General features: G+C 33.5%; 1 protein-coding gene across 2 annotated transcripts in view; it reads left to right on the plus strand.

The window, feature by feature from the left end:
* Positions 1-27,902, plus strand: part of LOC141562947 (CD302 antigen) — a 180,514-nt gene that overhangs the window by 83,233 nt on the left and 69,379 nt on the right. The window contains exons 26-35 of one of the 2 annotated variants that reach the window (XM_074303318.1): positions 4,289-4,454; positions 5,970-6,137; positions 9,882-9,998; positions 13,902-14,096; positions 17,185-17,411; positions 18,622-18,790; positions 22,117-22,260; positions 24,157-24,279; positions 25,170-25,337; positions 27,377-27,650. In XM_074303318.1, coding sequence (XP_074159419.1) covers positions 4,289-4,454; positions 5,970-6,137; positions 9,882-9,998; positions 13,902-14,096; positions 17,185-17,411; positions 18,622-18,790; positions 22,117-22,260; positions 24,157-24,279; positions 25,170-25,337; positions 27,377-27,555 — 1,656 coding nt within the window. In that variant the 3' untranslated portion in view covers positions 27,556-27,650. Of the gene's footprint in view, positions 1-4,288; positions 4,455-5,969; positions 6,138-9,881; positions 9,999-13,901; positions 14,097-17,184; positions 17,412-18,621; positions 18,791-22,116; positions 22,261-24,156; positions 24,280-25,169; positions 25,338-27,376; positions 27,651-27,902 lie in introns of those variants that run through there. The other variant, XM_074303320.1, reaches the window with a different exon arrangement.

Consider the following 27,902-nt stretch of genomic DNA (forward strand, 5'->3'; position numbering starts at 1 on the left):
TTTTTTCCTAGTTATGATTTAGATTTGAGATGGTTAGGAATGAGGGAAGTTCCCTAAATTCAAGCACAAAGAAGATAAAGAGAATAGGGCCTACTAGCCTAGATTTAGAGCTAAGAATGACCTCAGAAGTCATATGTTGCAACCCTTTTATTTTAGAGATCAGAAAATTGAGGAACTTACAGACATTATATACAAATAGGAAATGGCAGAGTCAATCTGAATCCAGTACCTTTCACTCCAAATCCATTGTTTTTTGACTGCACCATGTTCCTCTCTAGAAAGAAGAAAAAAGAAAGCAATTCTGAAATTTATTGAGTAGGAGAGCAATATGGAGAGATCTACATTTATGTACATTAGTGTCTGAGACCAGATTTGGGTTCAGTTCTTCCTGATTCCAGGCTTGCCACCTGTAAGTGGAAAATTTTTGAAAGTTATATGGAGGGTGAAGTAGAGTGAAGAGAAATTTAAGATGAGATCCAACTTAGGAGGTTGTTAAAATAATCCTTTTGAGAGTTAAATGAAGAACTGAATGAAGATGATGACTTGGTAAATAAAAAGAAAGAGTCATGTTGAAAGATATTGCAAAAGTAGAAATGACAAGATTTAGCAACTGAATTGATCTGTAAGATGAGTGAGAGGGAGGAGTTTAAGGAGAGCAGGGAGTTTGAGAACCTGGGAGACTAGAAGGGTAGGGGTACCACTGACAGAAATAGGGTAGTCTGGAAGAAGGGTTTGAGATGGCTCCAGGTTGTCCAGTTTTAAATGTCTGATAAAGATTGCAAGGCAATATAGTTCCATGAGTCATCTTCATAAACCCTGGGATCATCGATCCAGAGGAGTTAATAAAGTTCCTAAATGAGGTAGTATAGAGAGAAAAAAGAAAGGCAGAATAAGCCTTCTTGAGATACTCACTATTGAGAGGCATAAAACCAGCAAAAGAGATAACAAAATGAAGAGAGAGTAGTGTTAAACCCCAATGGAGAAGAGTATCTGACAGGAGAAAGTATTCAATTTAGCAGAAAGATTAAGAAGACTAAAGACAAAGTTCATTCTTCGATTTAGCAAATAAAAGAGGTCAATAGTAACTTTGGAGAGAAGGTCTGAATTGAATAATTAAGTTGAGAGATAAACATCACATTGAGGTTAGTCAAAAGAGAAGTGGAAACAATGAGTTGGAAAGAGCTTTTTCTAGGATTTTGAGAAAGGATGATAACTTGAAGGGGTGATGGAATGTAGTGAAGGTGCATCATCATTCTTTTCATGTCACTACTTTTAAAACCTTCAGGGGCTCTCCATCCCTTTAATCTTGGGATGTAAAGCCCTCCAAGATATGTTTAAAATCTACCACCTTCCTTCTTATGTTCTGCCCAATAAATCTTGAATACTCACCATCCCTGCTTCTCATCCTGTCCTCTTTTGTCACTGTACCTTTGTACATGTTTCCCATTCTTGGAATGGACTCTCTCCAACTCTTTTTACTTTCTGAAGTATCTTTCCTTAAGATTCCATTCAGATGTTGTTTCTCCCTTCCCTGTAATCTTTACTCGGACACTTGCATTTTTTTCTTTTACCCTTTCATTATAGTAATTTGAGTACTTATTTTTCTATTACTGTGAGATTCCAGATTAGAATGACAGAAGTCAAAGTATGTTTTTAAAATGTACTTTTTCTCTGGATTCAACTGATATCTTTGTATACATGTCCTCTGTGGCTAATTTAGGTATTTATAATAGTCAAAAAGTCACTCAGAGATATCTTAGAAACAATATTGTTGTTACTATTCATAATGTTCTCTTGATTCTATTTTATACTTACCTCCCTCAGCAAGTTAGCAGTGCTTTGCATACCATAGCCCCTTTATAAATGTTTGTGAATGAAAGAATTTTATGGGAGGATTTCAAATGCGGCCCCAGAATATTCACAAAGCACATAAAAATGTAATAAGGGGTGGCATAAAAAGATGAACTTTTCATTTGGGCCTAGGTATCCTCCCAGGTACCCCCAATATAGTTCTGGTACAATTGTAAAGTGATTTATTCAATCTCCAATAGAACTTCATGCTTCTTTAAAAAAAAACAAACCAAAAAAAATAAAAACTTCCCAAGCTCTATATTGTATTCACTTGTAATAAACACATTTAGTTTTGTGTTTTTGAAAAGGAAATTGGTAAAGGGATCTGAACAACAGATATTCAGGTGGCTTCAACTAGTTTCTATTTATATTGTTTTCTTGACAAATTTTCTAGGAGTTTTTTGGCCTTTTTTTTCTTTTCAAACTGAGAAAGAATGACCAGTTCTCTATTTTCCTAAGCTAGTCTCAAAGTATCTATCTATTAATCTGTTCAGAAAACAATATAACTAAAATGATATTAGACTTAATGTTGGAATTTTAGAGATAACCTTTTTCCTTAAAATCTCACCATTCCAATCATGTAATCATAACAAAGATTATCAGTATTGAGGTTCAAAGTAAATTTAAATACTGTACTTGAAAGTACTTTAGAATCTATCTTTGGCAATAAGGAATGACAGATAAATTAGTGATACCTTTCTGCACTATTCCAATACTGTTCTGGTACTCACAAGCTGGGTCCTTAGAAGTCAACTGCTTCCTCAAGTCTAAGTTACCCTATTATTCTGGACTTCTAAAACAGTAGTTCATGAGCTCTCACCAAAATATTTATTGACTTTCATCCCCTAGATACAATCTTCCAATTAGATGTTAAAACAATTTTCTTTTAACATTGGGGTTTTTTAAAAAAAATTTAAGCTCCCAATTTTATCTTTCCCTCCCTCCCTGAGACAGTAAGTAATCAGATATAGGTTATACACTCATAAAGTAGGTGAGGTTATGAATTCATGATACAATTAGCTATAACAAAGCCAGTTACTAAGAAAGCAAAGTAAATATAGTAGTTACAAAATACTATCCCCAGAATCTTGGGTACACTATTCTGAAAGTCTTCTCCAGTCATCCTGATCCATGTCTTACCAGCGAACCCAGATGGTTCTGGAGGACAAAGTAAAGCTAATGACGTTGCATAGCCCTCCCTCACTTAAATTCAGTTCACTTGCGTGTCATGGCAGTATCTCCAGGAAGTAATGGCACTTTTCAAGAACAAAGGATAAACAATACTCTCCCAAAAATATATATAAAGGGTCCCATGGAAAGAATGCCTTGAGGCATAGATATATACATATGTGGTAACCCATATCTTCTGATAGAGTAGAGCCTAAAAATGTTTTCATTTTTTTTTTAATGGAATCTTCATATGGCTTCCCCATGGGTGTAACATCTCTGCTGGGCAAGTTGCTGAAATAGCTTCACAGGGTCTGTCTCTACTAATGAGCCCTAGTTTACCTAGTACTAGCTTTCTCGAGTCCACAGCTAGCCCTTTTCTGTTATCAAAAGTCCTATTCCTCAAAGCTGTTGATTCTTCCTTCGGGTGGGTGTGGGTGTGTGTGTGTGTGGGTGTGGGTGTGGGTGTGTGGGTGTGTGTGTGTGATACCCTAAATTCTCTTGAACATTCTGAACAACAGAAAGGACTGTCTCCCTCTGGACATGTTGTGCTATATATATATATATAGAGGATAGCTCTAGATGTGATGTCTAGCTAGACACCACTATCAATGAAGGAGAAGAGAAAGAAATCCCTCTTCCCTCCCCAGTTTCCTAGGACTCTTTAAAAAGCTTCCATGAGCATGCCTAATGTATTTGCTTATTCTCTTATGATTCAGAGAATTGTTTATACTATATTAAAGGATAACTGATTGTGACCACAATTCTATAATTGGTTTAAGTCATTGTTATAGCCTTATCTAACTAAATCCTGTGACTTGGTCATTGGGAGGGTTGAGAAGGAGTGGAAAAAAGAAAGAATTTTCATACACTCTCCCTTAAACAAATATGAAAAAAAATCCAAGAAATGTGAGAGCTTATATGAAGTACTACATTGTGAAAAAAAGCAGAATCATCAAGACAATAACTAGACTACAGCTATGTAAATTGAAGTGATAGTAAAAGGGGACAAAAAAACAGATCTGATCCAAAGAACAATTTTGATTCCAACTGAAGTCAAAGCATACCCCTTTTTCTTTCTTTTAATAGATATTAAACTATAAAAGTGTACGGTTGCCTGTACTTCCAGTCATAATCAGTTTTCTGCTTTGACTATTTTTGTGTAATATACTTTGGTGTAATAGTTTATTTGTTTGTTTGCTTAGATTTGTCTGCTAGGTCCAAAGAAAGGTAATCTCATTTTTAAAAAAATGTATTTTTGCTTTTATAGGATGAACTCAACTATGGCTGGTCAGATGGAAAACATTTCAGCTTTAGCCGCTGGTCTGAAAATAGTGCACAACTTGAAGACTGTGTAATTTTGGACACTGATGGTTTCTGGAAAGCTGCTGGTTGCAAAAGCATCCAAGCGGGTGCTATCTGTTATACCTCAGGAAGTAAGTTCTATTTCTAAACATTTCTTCTCTTAAATTGTATCATCTCTATGAGGTAACAAGTTTTAAAGGAGCACTGTGACAAATCTTATTTCATATGTGGAAGCCATTTACTACTATAAAATAGTAGGAAAATGTGCTCTTGTAAATGGCTTTCTATGATAGATTGGTGCTCTGAAAAGTAGTGTGTAAATAATATTATTGTAAGCTGGAAATTTTACCACTGGCAGTATTTTTTTTACTGTTTTAATCTTCATTTTTCACATAGTACCAACTTCTGTCCCTTTGCTTAAGATTTTTGTTTCCCTCTGCCTTTTGTGTAAAATAATGCTTGTATATTTCTGGATAATTGATACTTAAAGCAATCCTTTAATAAGATTAGTGATATGAAAAATCATCCTCTGGCTTAGTTTTTGTAAGTATATAAATTGTTTTTTTCTTAAAGTAGTACATTCACCCCCAATTAATTAATTTCCCTTTTTAAAAAAATTCTGTATTCCTTGAAAGAAAATTATAACTAGATTTTTTTTGGATATTCAATATTTGGAGGGGGGAATGTGTTATTTATGTATTTTTTTTCAAAGAATATATCTGTTTAGATATTGAAGTGTATCATTCAGATAGGTCTCAAGAAATTACAGAAATAATTTTGTCAGAATTGTTCTAGGAACTGGTAAAATTTCTTACTGCTCGTTTTTCTGAGATGGAATGAGTAATTTGCTAAGAGGAAGAAAGCATTCTTTTCTGTTGTTCAGTTGTTACATTCGTGTTCAACTTTTCAAGACCTCATTTGAGGTTTTCTTGGCAAAAATACTAAAATGTTTTACCATTTCCATCCCTAGCTCATACTAAGGCAAAGGGGGTAAAGTGATTTGCCCAGAGTCACACAGCTATTAAGTGTCTGAAGCCAAGAAGCTTTTCTGACTCTAGACTTAGCACTCTATCCACTGTGCCATCTAGCTGCCTCATCATTCTTTATCCTTGTCTACTAACATCACAATTAGTTAACAGCATTTATCAGAGTTTGTATGTTTTTCAAAATTATTTTCTTTTGTGTTTTTATGATTGCTCTGTAAATTGTTCTTATAGTTCTGTATACTTCATTCTGTGTCAGTGTATACAAGTCTCCCCACAATTCTCTGGAATCTATATATATTCTTCTTTTTCCCCTAGAACACAATAATATTTTGTTCCAACCATATGTCACAATTTGCTCAATGCATTCAATGGGCACTTATTTTGTCTCTAGCTCATTGTTTTCACAAAAAGTGCTGCTACAAATATTTTTTGTTTATGTCACCTTTCCCTCTATCTTTGACTTTCCTTGTAGTATATACATTGTAGTGCTGTTATTAAGCCAAATAGTGATTTTCTATTAAAATTCCTAAATTTTTTTTCAGTATGATTAAGAGAATAATACTTAGCAATGCTCAGAGTTCTAGTGAGGAAAATGCTTCAAATTTTAAAATTTTATGTAAATATAAGTAATTATATGACAATTATTATTATGTCTTCTAGATGAAACAGAAAAAGAGTTGAAGAAAGTTAACACTGTTAAATGTCCATCTCCTATTCTCAACACACCTTGGATACCATTTCAGAACAGTTGCTACAATTTCATGATTGCCAAAAATAGGTTCCTTGCTATAAAAAATGATGAAATACAAGTTAAATGTCAGAATCTACGTAAGTATATTGTGTTTCAGAATTTTTTTCTATGACTTCCAAATCTTGTATGCACAAAAAGGATTAGATAAGAGAATATAGGGGAGCATGTTATTGATATTTCTGTTTCATGATATTCAGAATTTCTCTTCAGGTATTTCCTTTTATCCCACATCATTTCATTTTAAAAAATTGGAATTCAAAAACTTAAAAGATGAATATTGAAGACCATCTTTACATGTAATTGGAAATTAATATAATATTAAAATAAAATTTAATTTTTTTAAATTATGAAGATTTCTGTATTGAAAGGATAAAAATAGGAGCACCCTCTTTCTTCTCCCATCAGTTTTAGGAACAAACAGGTAGACATAAATTTGGTACTGTTAAATCATTTCAATTATATCTAACTTTGTAACTCCATTTGAAGTTTTCTTGGAATTTTTGCCTTTTCCTTCTCCGGCTCATGTTATCAATAAGAAACTGAGGCAAACAGTGGTAAGTGGCTTGCCCAGGTTCATTCAGCTCATGTCGGAGGCCATATTTGAATTCAAGTCCTCCTGACTTCCAAACCAGCCCTCTATCCATGTGCAGCCTGACTACACTATGTTACACAGTGTTTTAATTTTAAACAAAGTTTAGTCTATTGAGAAGAGTATAGAAATCATTTAGGTGTTAACATAGGGTTTAGCAAGGGAGTCCAAGGTGAAGCAAATAGGCCAATCACTATTAAATTAGAGAAAGAATTCTCTTGATGAGATAAACTTTAGGATAAAATTATGCTCACGGGCTATTTAAAAAATTTTTTAAAAAGCCATGCTCCTCTAGACTATCACAACAAGCCCCTCTTTAAGGCTGGTAGGCAGCATGAGGAGAAGCATGAATAAAATCATATCCAAGCTCCTTACTGTGTAATCATAGACTGTAGGCAGAGCTGACAGGGCTAAAGGCTCTGCTCATAATATAGCAAGGAGCCTGCAGAGAGATGTGGAGGAAGTGTCAGTGCCAGAAAAAAAAAAAAAATCCATTGAGAGAGCAAGACGATTTTCAGTAGCAGCATACATGTAATTATTCACCTTGTCTTTGAGACTAGGGCATCAAAGAGCCCAGTCAGCAGGAGTCTAATCTAAGGACATAGCCGACTATTTGGCAAGTATTGGTCCTATAAACTTGAATCTCTTAGAATAGATATGTTCCTGCAACAAATACTCCTCAGTACAGCCCAAACTAGATTAAAATATAATTGGAAAACATTTAACAAAATAAAGATATAGAGACATCCATCACATTACATTTTAAAACTAAGTCAATATGTGCTCCATAGGGATTCTAATGTACAGGTTAGTGGCTCCATTTCCACTACTGCTAGAAAAGTAGGTTTGAGGGATCATTCCCTTTAAGCAGAAGTATTTTTGAGTGTGCCTTTCCCACCTAATCCTCTGGTGTGAGTTTCCTGTATTGCCTGGTGCTTGATTGTACTGGTCCTGGCCTCTAGAAAGCTTGTCCTGTTGTATGTGTACAAGCTTTATAGTTCAATAAGCATTTTTTAAATGCCTACTATGTGTTAGGCACCATACCAAATGCTGGTATATAAATAAAGGCAAAAAGACAGTTGCTTCCCCTGAAGAACTCACAATCTCAAGTGGGAGAAAACATGCAAACCACTATGTACAAACAAGCTATGTACAGGATAAATAGGAAATAATCCACCAAGGGAAGACACTAGAATTAAGAACGGTTGTGAAAAAGTTTCCTGTAGAATGTGGGATTTTAGCTGGAACTTAAAGGAAGCTAAGAGGGAGAGCATTCTAGGGATGGGAGACACTCAGTAAAATCGTTTTGGAATTAGGAGATGGAGTGTTTTACATGAGAAATAGGAAGGAGGTCACTGTCACTAGACTGAACAATACATGGTGGGGAGGGAAGGGAAGGAGAGTAGAATGTGTTAAAAACTGGAAAGGTAGTGGCGGGGCATGTTATAAATGGCTTTAAATGTGTATAAGGAGAGTGAAATCTCTTCAATCTATCAAAATTTCATCTATCTGTGTTTTTCTCCTGATAAGAGAGAGAACCATAGATCAACTTGATTTGACCAAGATCCCTGCAGATAGAAAAATGAACTTATGTTGTGGGTGGCTCATAAACACTTTTTCTCAGGGTCTTCCTTATTACTACTTTGATACTCTTACCCAAGAAAAACAGCATTTACTCAGAAAAGTGTCCCCTGAAGGAAAGTTGCTAAAATGATGAGAAGAGGGGAAAGGGATAGCTGAGGTTTATTAGCTATAATTTATAGGAAGATGACACATTTAAATTTTCCTAATATACTGAAAGCTTTTTTCAGAGAGTTCTCATCTTACATAAGTGGACTGTTCCACAGACATCTATGTAAAAAACTTTTTATATAATGTGAATTTGCCTGTACATAATCCACTTCTTTAAGCCTTATATAACAAAAGTCATACACAAAATAATACCTTTATACAAATCATAGAATGTACTAAAATGCTGTTTTTAAATACTGTACCATGATAATAAACAGGATTATGAAATGAAAGGTAAAATTAATGATAAAGAATGCACAGTACTGTACAGTTAACATAAGTGTTGCCCCTTCCCCACCCATTGCACTACTCTTATCTTTATTTGGACAGTGGCTATCTTTTTTTCTTTGCACATCTGATGGTACTAAGCAATATTATTCTCTTCTAGACTTAGAATTTTTAAATAGCTTGACATATTTGGGTCTGTCTTTTCAATAAAAGAAAAATAAATTCCCTCAAATAATGAAATAATTCTGTCTACTGTTTCATTGTGAACCCTTTTTGTTTGGCCTTGGTTTCTCAAGATTACATTTTTTTTGCAATCTTTGCAGCTATCTCCTCAATGAAATCCTCATTCGACAATTCTCCATGAGATTCAATGAGGTCCTTCACATCATTTTCATTTACTTCGATTTCTGATTCTTGTGTTAATTTTATAATCTTATTACTTCTTCAGATGTTTCATCTTTATCAAATACACAAAAATTGGGAACAGACTGCTAGCGCACTTTTCTCCCCAAACTCTCTTTATAAATGTTTCTGTTACATCTTCCAGTAGCCTTAGCAATAGTCCAGATTGCATGGTAAATATTATAAGACTTCCAGAAATTTCTCAATGTCAAGTCCTTATCTGTAGCCAAAGCTACAACTGCCTGGGCAAAGATAGGATGTAAAATAATATGTCTTGACATTCACAATCACTCCCTGATCCTGATTTCTTTCAGATTTCTTTACATAAAGTTAAATTTGCACAATGTTAACCTACATAAAGCAAGAACTGACTATATATAGAATGTTATTCACAATTCAGTTTAATTTATGACAAGGTGAGTTTGTCTCACACCACTTAAAAGGGTTAATTATTAGAAAGTCATTTTGTGACATAGACTCTTAAAGCATACTATTAATATGAATAATTTTATTGTCCTCCACAGAAATGGGTTGGTATAGTATGAAAAGGTGTTTTGATGTTCAAAAGTGAAGGGTATAAACATGTTTTCATTTTTGTCCTATGCAACTAGTTCTCTGCTTTATGTAGACTAGATTTAACTTCTTGACCTCCTTATTGCTTTTAGGAGTGTAGGGGGGGTGTTTATATTGACATGTTAGAATAATCTTTCATTGTAATTGAACTCTGATTAATTCATTTATCAAAGCAAACTTAAATATTAAATGTTATCAGTTTTGACATGCAGTTAATGGAAGACTTTTGATTTAATAGATCCAAAGGCACATGCTCTGAGTATTCGAAATGAGAGAGAGAATGACTTTGTTCTTGAACAGCTTCTGTACTTCAATTATATGGCTTCGTGGGTATTGTTGGGTATAACTTATGATGGTGAGTCATGTCTAAAGTCCTTTTCACTCTCTGTGTGATCTTGTTCTACATAATTATTTATTTGTCAATTTACAAAAGTATGAGTGATCATTGGAATATATAGCTCCATATTTAGAATATAGGGCAAAGAAGTAAAAAGTAATATCTTTGTCTTTTGTAAATTGTGAGATCTTTTGTTCCATTATCACCTCTTACTTACACTCTATCCTGGCCAAAACTTAGAGGCAAATAATGGGAAATGATTTTTCCTTTAATTAGATATATCATGGAAGATCTGGAAATGGGTAGCAGAAAAGGGATCTGGGGAACAGAAGTTTGGAATCATATGCAAGTATTACTTATATATATATATGTATTTATATATATATATATACATGTTTTTAGGAAGCTTTAAAGAATATAAGCTTCCTAAAATACATATATGTATGTATTGCATACATACATATATATATATATATGACTAGATAGATAGATATACAGAAATGTGTGTGTATGTATACATGCCCAGAATGATGAAAGACAGTGAAAAAAAGTAAGACAAAAGAGAATCTGGAAATCATCAACTCCATTTCAGTCATTTATTGAAATAAACTTAATAGTTTATTTATAAATAAACCTCTATTTAATCCCCATTCCTACTTTAGTAATGATTAATAGTTCCTAGAGAGTTCTTATGGCTTTGGAGTGAATTGATTGGCATTTGTATTTGTGTGTGTGTGTGTGTGTGTGTGTGTGTGTGTGTGTGTGTGTGTATATACTAATCACACTAGTATACTGGTATATACTAATCACTTTGGTATATAGATCAATCACTCTGTTTATCCTGCTGTTTAATACATATAACATCTTTGCCTCTCCTAACCATAAATAATATCACCCCATTTCACTCTTCCCCATACAAATGGGTAGCCAAGTGCCAATGAACAGCACAGAAATCTAGGTCAAGCTATGAATTTTTCCTTTGCCATCATTTGAGGGGCAGGGAATATTTATGACAAATTTATAATTTAGTGGATGATAAAAGGCAGATCTGTAGTTTGGCCTCCTATTGTTTTTCTTCCTAATATCTTTTAGATATAAATGAAAAAAAATTTTTTGAAAATGGGTGAAATTTCTAGACAGAATTCTCAAGAAGAATGATTTCAATGTGTTAAGCAACTAGCTTAATAATAACAATAATAATAATTGACATGTATACAATTTAACAATTACAAAGCACTTTAATTACATTATCACATTTGAGTCCTCTGTATCCAGGATATAGATATTACAAGTATTTTTATATCCATTTTGCAGATAAGCAAACTGAGTCTGACAGAGATTAAGTTGCTCCCTCGGGGTTACTTAACTAGTAAGAATTTGAGTTGAAACTTGAATCTGTCCCTTCATGATGCAGACAGTCCAACATTCTGATTTTCAGATGAGATCAGTTTGAAGTTTTTTTTTTTTTTTCATTCTATAATCCAACTCTGTAAATAGTATTTTGTTGCTTGGTTTTTAAAAATTTTGATTGGCTCAAGATAAGGCCATGGGATAGAGAAAGAAGTTACAAGATGATAGAGCCACAACGTAGCCACTAAGAAATGCCTGCCACCAGGTGATACTCCCTCTAGATAAGCAAGTGTTCTTTTTTCTTAGGAACTATGTAATATGTATATCTGTTTAGTAAGTGAAAGGGGGAGCAAAGAATTTTGGGAGAAATGAGGTACCCTTGACCTTGACATTGAAGCATATGCCTTATTCTCTGTTGGTTAAGATAACCATAAAAATAAAGCAGCAGGCCATAAAATGTAAACATATGTACTGCTTCTCCTTAGCATAATTACTATAGACAGATGCTTAGATTCTTTGCCAAGTGATATGAGAACCAGTAGGGAAATGGGAATAGCTAGGCCAAAAACTGGTAAGAAAATTGGAACATGGATGAACCTGGCACCATTTGTTATGCCAATTAGAATTTTGATGAGGTTGGCACCTTTTTTGAAAACTACTTATAAGACTGGACTATAGCACTAAATGCCACGTTGAAATTTATGACTCTAGCATATACCATATTTGCTGGTACATTTTCTCCCCCTCCACCATCACTTTTCAGGAAAAGACACAGTCTTTAAAATCTGCTTAAATTAATTCTACTTAGCAGTAACCTTGAACCCCTGATAAAATTAGTTGAAAAGGTATACGCTGTGGTTAATTAAAACTTTCTTCATAAAAGCCAATGGGTGAATGTTCAACTCCTGTTTGTGCCTCTTCAATTTCACTTATCAAGCCTTCAAATACTTCCCAATAGTTGATGTAATTGATAGCCAAGACATTCCCTCTTGAGAAAATTATTTAACAACTGCCAAAGTTAATGGTCCTTGGCTATTAACCTAGAACACTTTCTCATTGTCACAATTTAGGACAAAAAATAGGAGGGAAATCATGTAAGTAAATGTAATAATGTCTGAAGAAATAGGCAAAAATTTATACACCTGTGTTTGCTGTAGTCTAATTCCTTTTACCAAGTTAAAAATTATTGAAGTATTTCCAAATGCTAATAGTTCAGAACAAGAATGCTGATTTCCAAATTTGATCTTATAGTTCCCTTAAGATTTTGACGTATGAGGAAATTATATTTTAAATGTACTTAGTCAAAAGCATGGCATATAGCACTCGAAATCTATGAAAGGGAAAAGGTGATTCCACTGTTCTGAAAGTATCAAGGATTAAAAAAAGAAAGGCTATGAGGAAGTTGTCAAGTTAACCTATTAGCAACCCCAAATGTGTTTTGTTTCTAAATGTTGAGGAGATCATTTCTAGATTAGATAAAGATCTGAATGAAATTTATAAGAATATGTCATTCCTCACTTGATAAATGGTCAAACGATATGAACAGGCAGTTTTCAGATGAATAAAGCTATCTATAGTTATGTGAAAAAAATGATCTATATTATTATTGATTAGAGAAATGCAAATTAAAACAACTCTGAGGTATTACCTTACACCTATCAGATTGGCTAAGATGGTGGAAAAAGGAAATGACAAATGCTGGAGGGAATATGGGAAAATAGGAGACTAATACATTGTTGGTAGAGTTGTAAAATGATCCAATCATTCTGGAGAGCAATTTGGAACTATGCCCAATGGGCTATAAAACTGCATACCCTTTGATCCAGCAGTGTCACTACTGATCTATATCCCAAAAAAGGCCTTTAAAAAGAAAAGGAAAAATAATCCACATATACAAAAATCTTTGTAACAATTCTTTTTGTGTTGACAAAGACTTGGAAATTGAGGGGATGCCCAACAACTGAGGAATTGCTGAACAAGTTGTAGTATATGAATGTAACATACTTGTTTTATAAGAAATGATGAGCAGGATGCTTTCAGAAAAACCTGAGAAGACTTACATAAATTGATACTGAGTGAAGTGAGCAGAACCAGGAGAACATTGTACACAATAACAGCAACATTTTATAATGATCAACTGTGATAGACTTAGCTCTTCTCAGCAATACAGTGATCCAAGATAGTTCCAAAAGACTTGGAATGGAAAATGCCATACATATCCAGACAAAAAAACTATAGAGATGAATGAAATTGAAGCATACTATTTTTTGCTTTTTATTTGTTTTTTGCCTTTTTTTCTTTATGTTTTTTTCCTTCTTTCTGATTCTACTTTCACAACATTACTATTATGGAAATATATTTTAAATGATTGTACGTATCATCCTAGATTGCTTGTTGTCTTGAGCAGGGAGGAAGAAAAAGAGGGAGGGAGACAAACTTGAAACTCATAATCTTATGAAAATGAAAATAGATAATTATCCTTACCTGTAATTGGAAAAAAATAAAATATTAAGTGAAAAAAAAATAAGATAAGAATTTTTTTTTAATTGAGGATGTTTTTCTTCTCTTTAGATGGTTCTTTGAAGTGGTCTGACAAGACTGCCTTGTCCTATACAAACTGGAGAACAGGAAGACAAACAATAAAAACCAGGGAATTTTTTTCTGGCTTGAATACTGATGGCTTTTGGGATATCTACCATTATGATACTGTTGGAGAAGCTCTTTATTTTCACCAACACAGCATTCTTGCTTGTAAAATTGAAATGGGTAAGTTAATGAATCCAATTGTGATAATTAAGAGAAAAATGAAACAGGACTGAATACTAGTTAAAATGACTTTGTTCTCATTATAATTAGAAAGGGAGAATTTAAATTTACAGGTGACAGTTTTTTAGCATAATGGGAAGTGATCCAAAAATCTGCCTAGAAAAATATTAGGGATGTAATCCTGTGATTGATTAGGACCTTGGAAATTGAATCCATTTGCAGCCTATTGACTAGAAAAAATGTGGAGAGCTTAAAGATAGTTCAAGAGGAAAGTCTGCAAAATCTAAAAAGCAAGTACTGGCCTCTATTTTTTGATCTTTAAACTTGTCATAGTTTAAGATTGGATTTTTTTTAAGTTGGACAGTGGTTACTGAAGATCTGAATTCAAGGAGAGCAGCAAGATACAGGGTATAGAGAACCAGTCAGATCAGGAAGACGTGTTAAAGTTTGGCCTCTGACAAATGCTAACTGTGGGACTCTGGGTGATTAATTCATTTAACCAGTCAATGCCACTAATTAATTCTCTGACACTGTAAGCTGCAGAGTTAGTGCTGATCTACTCTAGTAAAGAGAGTTTGTCACCAGAATTTTCCTATATCAGTGAAATCATAAGTTCAGTTCTTCTTACAACCACAACAACTTCTTACAACTACCAAAAAAAATAAGGAAATAAAAATAAAATGTAAGCTAAAGAATTGCCTTTCCCTTATTTTGTAAAGTGTAAAAATTTAATAATATATTTAAATAATAATCAAAGGATTTAAAAGCACCTTCCTCATAATTCTTTGCAGTATTTTCATCCCCATTTTACAGCTTTAAAATCTGAAGTACCCAGAAGTTATGGGACTTGTCTATGACCATACAGCTAGATATATATAAGGTAGAATTCAGATCCAGGTCTGTATTCAAGTCTGGAACTCCATCTACTCTGCCATATTGCTTCTTTATAATTACACTGGACTTAAAGCTAGATATCCTGAGCTCAAGTCACAGCTCCAACACTTACTAACCTCTCCATTTCTCATCTCTAAAATAGGAATACTTGCTCTACTTACCTTATAAGGTTGCTATAAGAAAACCTTAAAGTGTGTGAGCAACTATTAATTACAACTTACCAGAAATGACTACAAATAATAACTGGCATCATTTATTGAGAATGTGGGGTACAAATTCAATTTAGTTTTGAAATACTAGGTTAGACAAGAGGTAGCTCTTAATGGAAATATAGAAGCAGTTTTCACAGTCTGCTGATAGATATTAGCAGCCTCCTTCTTTTACTTAATATCTTACTAGAATGCTGTAAGTAAATGGATAAAGGGGATGAAGTATCTCATTTGACCATTTCCTAGGTCTTTCTATAATATATTCACCAGTCTTAGACTGGTGTCATATGAGTGTCACCCTTCACAGGGATGGGTCAGATTATGGCCCATTAAAGAGTTAGTAGTGAGGCAAACTAGTTATCCTCTTAAGGCCCCATCCATCTTAGACTTCTTTTCCTTGAAAGAGAAAACAATATCAGGGACCAGGAACTGTATTTCATTTTGTCTTAACATCCCATTTCTTATAAGTAAATATTTGAATTTGATTTCATTTTATCTGGGGCCCATCCAGATGCCCCTTTGTGGAAATTCTGACATGTCACCTACAAGCCATCTTTAGTAACTATTAGTAACTTTAGGCCAATCACTTAACCTTCAGGAGTCAGTTTCTTCATCTGACAAAGGGACCCAGACTAAACGGTCTATAAAATTTCTTCCAAGTCTGACATTCTGGGACTATGAGACTTGAGGAGAATGACATGATCTAAAATGTCATTATTCAGTCCTATCACCAGTCTTCACAAACAAAAAATAATACTCACATAGAGTAGATAACTAGTGGTGCTCTGGAAATATTTAACAATTTATTCTCTAGGGGAGAAAATATATGTATGATTTACTTTAATTTGTTTTAATATCATTTTACTCATTACTTTCTTAAGTCTAGAGAATCAAAAAGTTAATAAAGTCCCAATTTTTAGTATTTGCCAATTTTCAACATATATATTCACATTGAAATTTTCACAATCAGCTTAAGCCATTACAAACTAATTCTAGCACACAATAGCTTAAATTTAAATTATACCTACATTACTGCTATATTATCCTAGGTAGTATTTCTGTTTCCAGTGATCCACAACATGCTGCCACATTCTCTGAAAACATCTAGTAGCTTCCTGTTTACTGTATATCAAACCCATATTCTTTAGCTAGGCCTTCAATGTCTTCCCTTCACTCCAATCTCTTAACAAGAATCCTCTACTCCAGTCAGGTCAATCTTTTCACTGTCTGACATTTTATACTACACATCTGTACTTTTCTCTTCTTCTGCGGCAAAAGCTACTAACTTTTCTTCTGTTATAGACCATCTTGGCAGCCTTTTAAAGTCTGTTGTAGATCCCTTTTCAGAATATTTTTAATGCAGCAACAAAATACATAAGATTACAAAAGAAACCAATTATATTGAAATCTGGTTGTCATTTTTAAAATTAAGTCCAGGATCTCATGATGTGAACTGTTCCATACTACACTTTCCACCTCACTCCCTGTTTTCCTAAATCCAGCTCACTCTTTAAGGGTCAGTATAAGCCCCATCATGTCCTTTATGAAACCCTGTCTAACAAAGCCAGAATTCATTGATCTCTCTTTCTCTGAATTCTTTACTGTCACCACACAACTTAATATTTAATAGTGCTGGGAATCTTTATATGTGTGTTTTCTCTCTCCAACTAGACTGCAAACACCCTGAGGACGGGGCTTATTCCTTCAAAGAACCTGGCATAGTAGTGAGCTTATAACAGGACTTTACAAATACTTGAGTGTTTGATTTGAAATAAGTATATTATAGTCATCCTTTAATTCTAAATATTCTCTATTTACTTACAAATTTTTAATGATGAATTGAGCACCATACCTTTAAACAGTATATCACCCTATAAAATCCTTAGCACATAGCCTTATACTCATTAGGCATTTAAGAGATAATTGACTATCTGAAGTGTAATTTGAATTTTTGTTCAAGTACTAATACCTTGTTAACATTATAGTTGACTACAAGGAAGAATACAATAGAACTCTGCCACAATTAATTCCATATGAAGATTCCATATATAATGTTATTCAAAAAAAAGTCACGTGGTATGAAGCATTGAAAGAATGTTCCCAAAATGAGGGCTCCTTAGCAAGTGTGCATGACAAAAATGGTCAGTTCTTTTTGGAGGATCTTGCAAAACGTGATGGATTTCCATTATGGACTGGATTGTCAAGTCATGATGTAAGTAGCATGTTACAGAATTATGTGTATAAAGTTTTCTCACACGTATTCAGCATTATCTTCATTTAGTAGATAGAAGCATTCAGTTCATAAATTATGTATGAATCATAAATAGGTCCTGCCCATAAATAATTAATTCTAAAAGTTACTCTAAATTTGATGTCTTTGGAATATGATTTCCAAAGCTGGCATGATAATTCAGTATAGTATATTAAATTGAGTCTAGATATCAATTCTTTATTTTTAAAAACATTTTTTTCTTGCTCCCCAGTCCAAAGCACCCAAATATTCTAAGAATTATTATAGCTCTGGATTATATTGTACTATCTATCTCGCCAGAAATCCATGTTGCCATTGAGATTTTGATTAGAGGTAAAAATTGTGGGGTTAAATATCATACACATGGTCCCCCTTACAAGCACTCATTCTCTTCTTGTGTGCCTATCCCTCCTTCTTTGACACCATTAAATAGATTTATTTCCACCTTTTCTTTCTAAATTGTAGCTGATACCAAACTACAATGGCAATGAATCATGTAAAAAAATATGGCCTGTATAGTGATCTTGAAAGAAACCAAATATAGAAAAATAAGTGATAGTAGTAGGTTTTGAGATTGTCATTCTAGAATTACAACAGATGCTGGGAAACATTTGCTTATGACAATTTGAAGAAATTTTATTCATATACATAAAATAGGATCAGAGGATCATATAGACATTGAAGAGACCTACTTCATTTTATAGATTTTTATAGTTGAGGTTCCAAGAGATAAGATTTTGATGTTATATCTGTAAAATGAAGGAGTTAGACATAGTTATCTCTAAGATTTCTTCTAGCTCTAAATATCTTATCTCCATCTTTAGGATGTGTTTTAACTAAAAAGAAAAAAGTTCTATAAGATTATTACATTCAAATGGCTCCCAGCATTTGTCAGAATTTATAGAACAACTTTTTAAAAAGTCAGTCATCTAGAGACAGAATAAAACCTCAAGCTGGATATTCTAATTTCAACTTGTTTATAAGAAAAGTGTTCTAAGTTTTGTGTAAAATCCTGAAATTGAAAGTCCTAGATTAATAAACCAAATGAAGATGCAATTAGTGAAACAAAGAAATATAAAACTAGTGTGTCATTCCATTTTAAGTGCATATGGTATTTTTCAAATTTAGATTGGATCTAGATTCAGAATTTCATTATTATTCATTAAAATAGGGAAGTAATTCAATTTTTGAATGGTCTGATGGAAGCACATTTGACTATAGTCCATGGAAGGAACAAAATTCTACGGGAAATTGTGTTGTCTTGCATCCCAATGGAATTTGGAAGTATGAAAAGTGCAGTTCTGTTATGGATGGTGCTATTTGTTATATACCTAAAAAAGGTAAGTCTTGCTTTATAAAGAATGTTGTTTGTTGCATGCATATATTATATAACACTATCTTGGCGGTTCCTTCTCTGGAAAGTGGAGGCCTGCATCAAAGGTATTTGACCACTCCCACCAGTAAAGTGAGATATACCTTCTACTATCTCCCTGTTCCACTCTCCTTTCTGAATGTGTGAATCAGGCTAGCTCTCTCAGACTTTTTGTGAGGGAACTCACTACATTGATATCAGCAACAGTAAAAATATCAGAGGCTCAATAAACTTTAGAGCTGGAAGGGTACCTTAGAAATTATCTGGTCTCATCTACTTGTTTTATATGTAAGGAAGCTGAGGTTAAGTATTGCTTGTCCAGGATCTCATGGTTTTATGGATGGTAGGAACTCTTCACAGACTTAAATTATTATTTATCCATGAAAACATTTAGATCATTTGAAGACAGTATTGTTGAAATGAAAATATATGTAAAATCCTCACTTTTGGACACAGGAACTGTAAGACATGTAACTTTAGAGAGGTCTCTGTAAAGTAAGGCTTCTTAACATAGAGCCCAGGGACCCATGAACATGGATGAGAAAAAAAATATATATCTTTATTTTGATATAATTGATTTTATTTATTTTCATGTTCTAAGAAGAAATCCATGACACATCAAAAATTTGTCCTAGAATTTCATGATAGTTCTGATAGAATAGATAGGATCTAAAATGTAATAAATATTCATCCTTATCCCAAGATTTAAAAGGTTACATTTAAGTCAGGAAACATTATTGAGTCAGAGATCCTGAATTCACATTACAGTTCTGCTACTTAGAATCTCTGTGACCTTGGTTTTTTCATCTTTTAATTTGGATTCAATCTTTAAGATACCTTTCAACTCTAAATCCTTTGATCCAGTATGAAAAACTTATAATGAAAAGTTCTTTAAAACAGCTTTTCAAATTACCCTTTGATAGTTATTGTTAGCCCCTAGAATAAAAATGAATGATTGTATTTACTATCACTTAATATAAATTGGAATGATGAGCTGCCTCTCATTTGCAAGTTTATGGTAAAGGTACTATAAATGGTCAGAGAGATAGTGATTAATATTTATATAGTGTTAGGGTAGCTAGGTAGTGCAATGATAGAGTTCTGGTCCAGAAGTCAGGAACATTTTTCTGAGTTCAAATCTGGCCTCAGATATTAGTTTGTGACACTAGGCAAGTTACTTAACTTTTTTGTCTCAGTTTCCTCATTTGCAAAGTGAGTTGGAAAAGGAAATGGCAAACCACTCTAATATCTTTACCAAAAAAAAAACAAAAAAAACAAACCTACAAATTGGGATCACAAAGAATCAGATATGACCAAAACAACTGATTAAGAATAGTAACAAAGTATAATTCTTATTCTGGGTCAGTCATTGGATCAATAAAAAAACCCAGGGAGGTAAGTGCCATTATTGTCCTCATTTTATAGATTTGGAAACTAAAACAAGCAGATTAAGTGATTTACCCAAGCCATTAAGTATCTGAAGCTGAATTTTTAACTCAGTTCTTAGTTCCAGACCCAACACCCTAGCAGAGTTTTCTATTTAAACCTAATCTACTAAACATCTTTTGTCCTAAAACAAAACTTCTCTTATCATAGCATAGAAATTGCTTTTGTTACTTATAGTAGAAAGAAAAGTGAGAGGCAAGCAAATGATTCCAAATGCTCATCAGCCAGGAAATAGTGCTACCATGTAGAATAACATGGAAGTTAGGATGGAAGGGCATTAGTAATGGAAATAGTTTTGGATCTAACCAGTTTGAGATAGCCATGTAGAAATATCCTTTAGGCAACTAGAGATATAAAAAGTTCAAGACTAGAGATGAAAAGAATCCTCAAAATGAGTGATGTAGCAACAAGATTATTCAATGATCAATTCTGATGGATGTAGCTCTTTTCAACAATGAGGTGATTCAAGTATTCTAATAGACTTGTTTTGAAGAGAGACATCTGTATCCAAAAGAGTACTGTGGGGACTGAATATGGATCCCTGCATGGCATTTTTACATTTTTTTATTTTGAAAAAAAAAGGCTATTTAAAAAAATTGATGATGGAAAGTACAAGAATGGGTAAGTGCCTTTGTGAACCCAGATTTCAAGTTACAAGTTGATGATTATTGTCATAGCTGGTTCAGAATAAAGGAGAAACATCAAGGAGGTATGATATATAAGTGAATTAATTTAAATGAGGGAAGGCTATGCAAAGTTGGCAACCTCACTCTTAACTCCAGAGCTATCTTGCTCCAGTGGCAAGATTTATATCAGGTTGACTGGAGATGATACTAGATGTAGTAGAAAACCTTGGCTTTTTTAAGCTGGTCTTTAACAGGTCTGTCTGTCAGTCAACACCAATTCTAGTGGAGGATATTGGGGTTAATAAGGGAGGCAAATCAGTGTCAGAAAATCCAAGGAAAGAGAAAAGTTCAGCAATTATCTGAGTTGTTTCTTATCTTTGCTTTTTTATTTTTAACATAAAAATAATCATAAGTTCACAGTTTACAAAACACTTCCAACTGTGAGCCAAGTCCAATAGAGAATGTTACACTCCATTGCAATACATACTTAAATAAGAATACTCTCTACAGAATTCCCAACATATAATCATTTGACCATCATTCAAAGACTTCTTGGATAGGGCCATTTACTACCTCCCAAAGCAGAATAGTTTGCAAGCCCCTCCATACAATACTTTAGAAAAATTATTTAGAAGAAATTATTACATTCCCTTCAAGCTCTAACTCTTTGATCCTACTCCCTCTGCATCTCAGTTTCCTTACAAATAAACGAGAATAATTGTACTTGTTATACATTTTACCTCAGAGGGTTATTGTAAGGGGAATGTTTTGCAAACTTTACAATTTTATATAAAAGTTGAGTTTTATTCCCCTTTTTTGGAAGGAGAGGAGAGTATCATGTTATGATGGCAGGTAGATTCAGAAGACCTAGTTCAAATCCTGCCTTCATCTCTTACTTCCTTTATGATCTTAACAAATCATTTAACTTACCCTGGGCCTCAGTTTGCTTATCAACAAAATGAGGAAGATGGACTAGATTTATTGAGGTCTCTTCTAGCTCTTCATCTATGATCCTATGAAGGTTGTCTTCTAATTACAATAGTTTAAAAAACCTATATCCCAAAAAAGTGAACTCTAAGAAGAGAAGGATCCTTGCCCTTCATGAGATTTTATATTGCTACCTGATGACAGGTTACCCTATGCTAAAAAAGAGACAATTTTATTTGGAAGATAGTTTCTCCCATATACCTTTAAGAAATGAACTTCTTAATCTTTTTTGCAGCTAAACAGCAACCTGTTGAAAAATCCTCATCTCGGTGTCCTTCACACAAAGGGACCCCATGGATTCCATTTGGAGATTCCTGTTATACATTTGATAAGGCATTATACAATTTCTCTGAGGCCAAACAACTGTGTCCAGAACTTGGTATAGTAGTACTTTACTTGTTACTTAATTTAAATTAGCTCAGGGTGAGATTAAGAGAACAAAAGCAAAGAAATTCACAATGATTTATATCATCCTAGATAACAATACAGTTTTAGTGAAAATAGTAAAAAAAAAATTATTTTTGAGTCATGGCAGTAATGAGGTAAGTGTATGGGTCATTTCATTGGATCTCCAATTCGTGGATACACAAGTCATGGAGATCATTTACTCAGATTAGGAAAGCCTCTCTCTTCATTGCTTATCTAGTAGTGTCCTTCTGGTAGGTATCCTTGCATAAACAATTTAATCACACAAATCATCCAATTATCCTGCTCTTGTCTATGAGGAGTCTCCTAATTTCTTTTTATCTGAAAAGATATTCTAATGGTTGGTGGCTGTTGAGTAATTGTATCTGTTATGCTATTCCGCATATCAAACTTAAGATAAATTAAGGAAACCCTAACAGTAAAGGATGTAAAGAATTCAAATTCTCTTTGGAGCTTTTATCCATGTAGTGATACTATTATCATTTTAGGCAGCTAGGTGGGGCAGTGGTTGGCATTCTGAGCTTTGATCAGAAAAACCTGGAGTCATTCCACCTTCAGATATTTCCTAGCTGTGTGACCATGGACAAGTCAATTAAACTTTGCATTAGTTTCCTCCTCTGTGAATTAAGAATATTAGTACTGTTTAATCCGCCATAGTTGTTATGATGATAAAATGAAATAATATTTAAGTACTTTGCAAGTCTTAAAGCACTATATAAATACATGCTTTCATTATTATTATCAGTATGTATAACTTGGGACAAAGGGTAGTATTCAAGTAGTATAAAATGTATTTAATATGTACATCTATACCTTACTTTTCTGTTAATTATCTTACCAAAAGTTATTCTGACAGCACATTAACTCTTAGGTGTCTGTATCCCCTGCACAAACACCTGTTCCAGGTCCTTCTTATTCCATGACTCCTCTTGGAGACTGAACATGGCTTCCTGAAGAGGACAACAATCTAACTACAATGCTGGACCAACCAATAAATAAGCAAGCATTTATTGAGTACCTCTACAATATACTAGACTGTAGGCTAAGTGTTAAGCATACAAAGACCAAAAGTGGCAGTTCTTGACCCCAGGGAGCTGACATTCTTAATTCTGAGCCCACTGACCCTTTACTTGGAAACTGATGAGAAATTGTCATAGGATTATATAATCCTTTTAAAGGCTCATGCTTTGACTTCCCAGTTAAACATTTCTATTCCAGGATCCCGTAATTCTTAGGAAATGAGGCATCTTGTGAACTGATGATAAAGACATGAGGAATCAAAGCTATCCAGCCTAATCTTCTACTTATCAATCAGTTCTTATTTTGAGGATCAAAGCATATAAAAAACATTTAATTTCTCTATTAAAAACTGATGTTTCAGTCAAGTTAAAAATAGTTGGCTGTTTTTCCACCACCTTATTTCCCTAGTCATTATCTCTAGCAGTTGTGACACAGAAAGTCCAGAAGAATGAAACTTAAGGATCAAAAAAAGTATCACCATAAAGATATTTCTAAGAAGTTAAAAGCCCTTAGGTACAAAATTATCAATCTTGAAATGTGGGAGCCATTCTTCCATACTGACTCTCTTTTTAGGGAAATAGAGCTTATGTGTTGCATAATTCTAGACACTACAGATTATATATGGCCTCTTTTAGGTTAGTTTCAATATAAAAGCTTAGGATTTTTAGGTGAAGATTGATTTTTAGATGGCTCAAATTGTATCTTTTTACATCAACATTTTTTTCCATAATAGCATTCTTTTTAATGTGTTACAGATTAGTCATTTGTATATATATTGAAAATTTCTAAAGTAGATATGCCTTTAATATGCTTAATTATACTACTTCAGATAGTGCAGCAACCATTGTTACCATAAAAAATGAAGATGAGAATATGTTTGTGAGCAGAATGATAAGAGAACATAATTATGTCACGATGAGAGTTTGGCTTGGATTATCTCAACACTCTAATGGTAAGAATTACTTTTCTGTGTGTTCATTGTGCAGACAAATCTCCAACTGGTCTCATAGAAACTTGTCTCATTTTTAGCCTTTTCCAGAGAATATAAAATGGTGAACTTTACCAAAAAAATTCTTCATTGTTCAAGTTCCTGCAACTTTAAGACTGATAAAGGGTTCTATGATTGTTTAGTCTGTGTGCAAATCAATCAACAGACATTTATTGAGTACCTACTATAAGAAAGGCAATTGGGATACAAAGATAAAAGTTTATAAACTAAAGAGTTTATATCCTAATGGAAATGACAGAAACTATGAAAGGAGAAATGACAGGAATATGCAAGACATAGGAAGCAGAGGGTGGGTTTAAGAATGATTTTTATTTTAGATATGTGAATTTTAAGATATCTTTGTGACATCCTATTGGAAATGATCAATATAATAGTAATAATAATAATAATAGCTGGTACTTCATAACATTATCCTAGTTGATTTTTGAGAATCCTGTGACAAATGCTATTATCTCCATTTTAGAGATAAGAAAACTGAGACAGCAGCTGTTTAAAGTTCAGTCTTCACTGTACTTATATATTAATTCTTAAAAGTGATTGTTACAAAGTGATTTGATCTGTATTTGCACCTTGGCATAAGACCTAAACAATTAATTTAAAGCAGTTTTCCATTGGTGGAAGTTTTCAGAAGAAAGGTGTATGATTTTTGACCTTGAACTAAACAAAGAGAAGGAATTAGGGTTATTTCTAAAGCTAAAAATATATTTGTAGTGAAGATGCTTTCATCCAAACCACATTGTAAGGAATATAACTTCATGATTCATAATCTTCTCGTATGTTTAGTTAAAATCTTAGAGGTGATAATCAAACCTTATTATAATCCCTTCCTACAGATGAGTCTTGGAGTTGGTCAGATAATTCAGTAGCAGAGTATGTCAAATGGGGAAATGAAAATAAGAACATTGGTGGAAAGTGTAGCATTTTGCTGGCCTCAAGTGAAATGTGGACTAAAGTTAAATGTGACCAAGGTTATGGAAGAGTTGTCTGCAAAGTCCCTATGGGTAAGTTTTGTCTTGGTCTTATATTATGTAGAGATTTATACTAAATTAAAATACTTCTGTAGAGCTGCACGTTGCCAGAAAAATAATACAATTGCCAAGCAGGGGCAAAGATTTGGCTTTGGTTCACAAGGCTTATCAATCACTGAAGTAACACTCCACTGAATTATGAAGACTCATTTGGAAACTAATAAACATATTAACCTTCATGTAAATAAATTTTAAAAATTTAAAACTCCTTCATTTTATAAGAAATTTTTAACTTTTAAAACTTTTAAAGAACTTGATTTAAGGGCATCTAAGTGGTGCAGTAGATAGAGCACCAGGAGGACCTAAGTCCAAATCTGACCTCTGACATTTAACACTTCCTAGCTGTATGACCCTGGGCAAGTCACTTAACCCCAATTGCCTCAGGAAAAAACAAAAACAAACAAACAAAAAGAAAAAACTTGATTTAATTGAGGCAGCAGAATACAATAGCAAAAAGCCAAAATTAATCCCAAAGGACCTGAATTTACCAGTTATGTGATTTTAAGGAAAATCACTTAACCTGTCCATACCTCAATTTTCTCATCTGTAAAACTAGGGTAGAGAAGATGCTGTCTAAGGTCTCTTTCAACTCTTAAGATTATGATCATACGAATGTGTAGATTTCATATTGGCTTTCTATTTCATTGTTAACTTACTTTTCTTCTTTTCTCAGACCCATTAAATTTCACTTTAACTTTGAATCTATTCATGGATTGTTTTTAATTGTTACTAACTACTAAAAATCCTCAGGGAAGAATATAATTACACAGATGTTTCATTACTCTCTGGTACCATAGTATAAAATCACAATAATGACTCTATCTCCATGAGAAAAAGCTGAATTTTTCCACAATTCATCACTTCTTTCTATGTGCAGGTTGGGGGTGAAGGGGAGGCAAAACACTTTCCCACTTCAGTGAGCAGAATATTAAAGATGAAACATTGGCGCTAATTTATTAATCACTGTAGAACTGGAATTGTGGAAAGCTAGAAATCTATAGCTTAAATCACTCTGGTGATTTGATCACTTAAAATTAAACAGTATTAAGTGATTCACAAATAACAGTTTAAGCAGGGCAAAGGAAAATTCTCTGTAGTTATAGATCAGTCCAATGCAAATGAAACATAAGAAGATTGTAGCTTTTAGCATCTTGTCTAGGATCAAAAAATATCCTGAAGCATGATACTTTAAAAAGACTGCTCTGAGAATATGAGAATTGTAAAAGTTTCTTGATCTTTTTTTTTTTTAGAAGAAATTGCTATGTAAGGCAACAGAATATTAATTAAATGCATTTTATATAGTAAATGGAACAGTTAGATGGTACAGTGCCTGGAGTCAGGAAGGTTTGAATTCAAATCCAGCCTCAGATACTCACTAGCTGGGCAAGTCACTTAATCCTGTTTGCCTCAGTTCCTCATCTATAAAATGAGTTGGATAAGGAAATAGTAAATCACTCTAATAGCTCTGCCAAGAAAGTCCCTGGGGCCACAAAGAATGGGACATGATTTAAAAAAATGAACAAGAAATATAGTAAATTGTGTGTGTGTGTGTGTGTGTGTGTTTTTTTCCCTAAATTAATTGTTGAAGTTAAGTTTCCTTCCCTGTAAAATGAGCTGGAGAAGAAAATGGTAAACCACTCTATTAGCTTTGCCAAGAAAACTCTAAATTGAGTCACAAAGAGTCAAACAACTAAAACAACTGAACAACAAAAACATACACTTTATATATAATTTATAAAGCGCTTTACAGATATCACATATGACTCTCGCAACAAGCTTGGGAGATAGGTGCTATTATTACTGCCATTTTACAGATGAAGAAACTGAGTCAGATAGAGAGAGGCCCACAGTCATACAGTTTTGAAGTATCTGATTGAAAGAAGCACTTTAGGATTTTATATGTACTGTCATATTTTAAAAAAAAAAAAAAAAAGCTTTTACATTAAAACTATAAAAACAACAATTATTTTTTCCTCTCTCATTTCCTCCAACGTTTAATCTCTCTGTTACAGGAACAAACTACAGAGCAGCTGCTATCACCATTGCTGTTATACTTTTCTTAGTCATTGTTTGTGCTCTGATTTGGTGCTTCTACCAAAAGAAACGTTTTCACTGGGCTGGCTTCTCCTTGGTGCGCTTTGACCACAGAGTGGATGAAGATGAGATTGTGCTTCCATCATTCCAGGACTGAATTATTCTATTTTTTTTTTTCCTGAGGCTGGGGTTAAGTGACTTGCCCAGGGTCACACAGCTAGGAAGTATTAAGTGTCTGAGACCAGATTTGAACTCAGGTCCTCCTGAATTCAGGGCTGGTGCTCTATCCACTGCACCACCTAGCTACCCTGAATTATTCTAAAAACTTACCATTCTTGTCATTTGTTAAAGAAAGGTACATTTTCAAGCTTTCAAGAAGCATGGTGTCTATTTCACCAGGACCAAATTTAAGGCCTTTAGGAATATTTTAGGTCTTGAAAGTTTGGTTGGTTATTTTTTTTTTTAATATTCATACTCAGTCACATGCCATTTTTTATTATTTTA

The sequence above is a fragment of the Sminthopsis crassicaudata genome, chromosome 3 (genome assembly GCF_048593235.1).
Source record: "Sminthopsis crassicaudata isolate SCR6 chromosome 3, ASM4859323v1, whole genome shotgun sequence".
In the NCBI taxonomy this organism is placed as follows: Eukaryota; Metazoa; Chordata; class Mammalia; order Dasyuromorphia; family Dasyuridae; genus Sminthopsis; species Sminthopsis crassicaudata.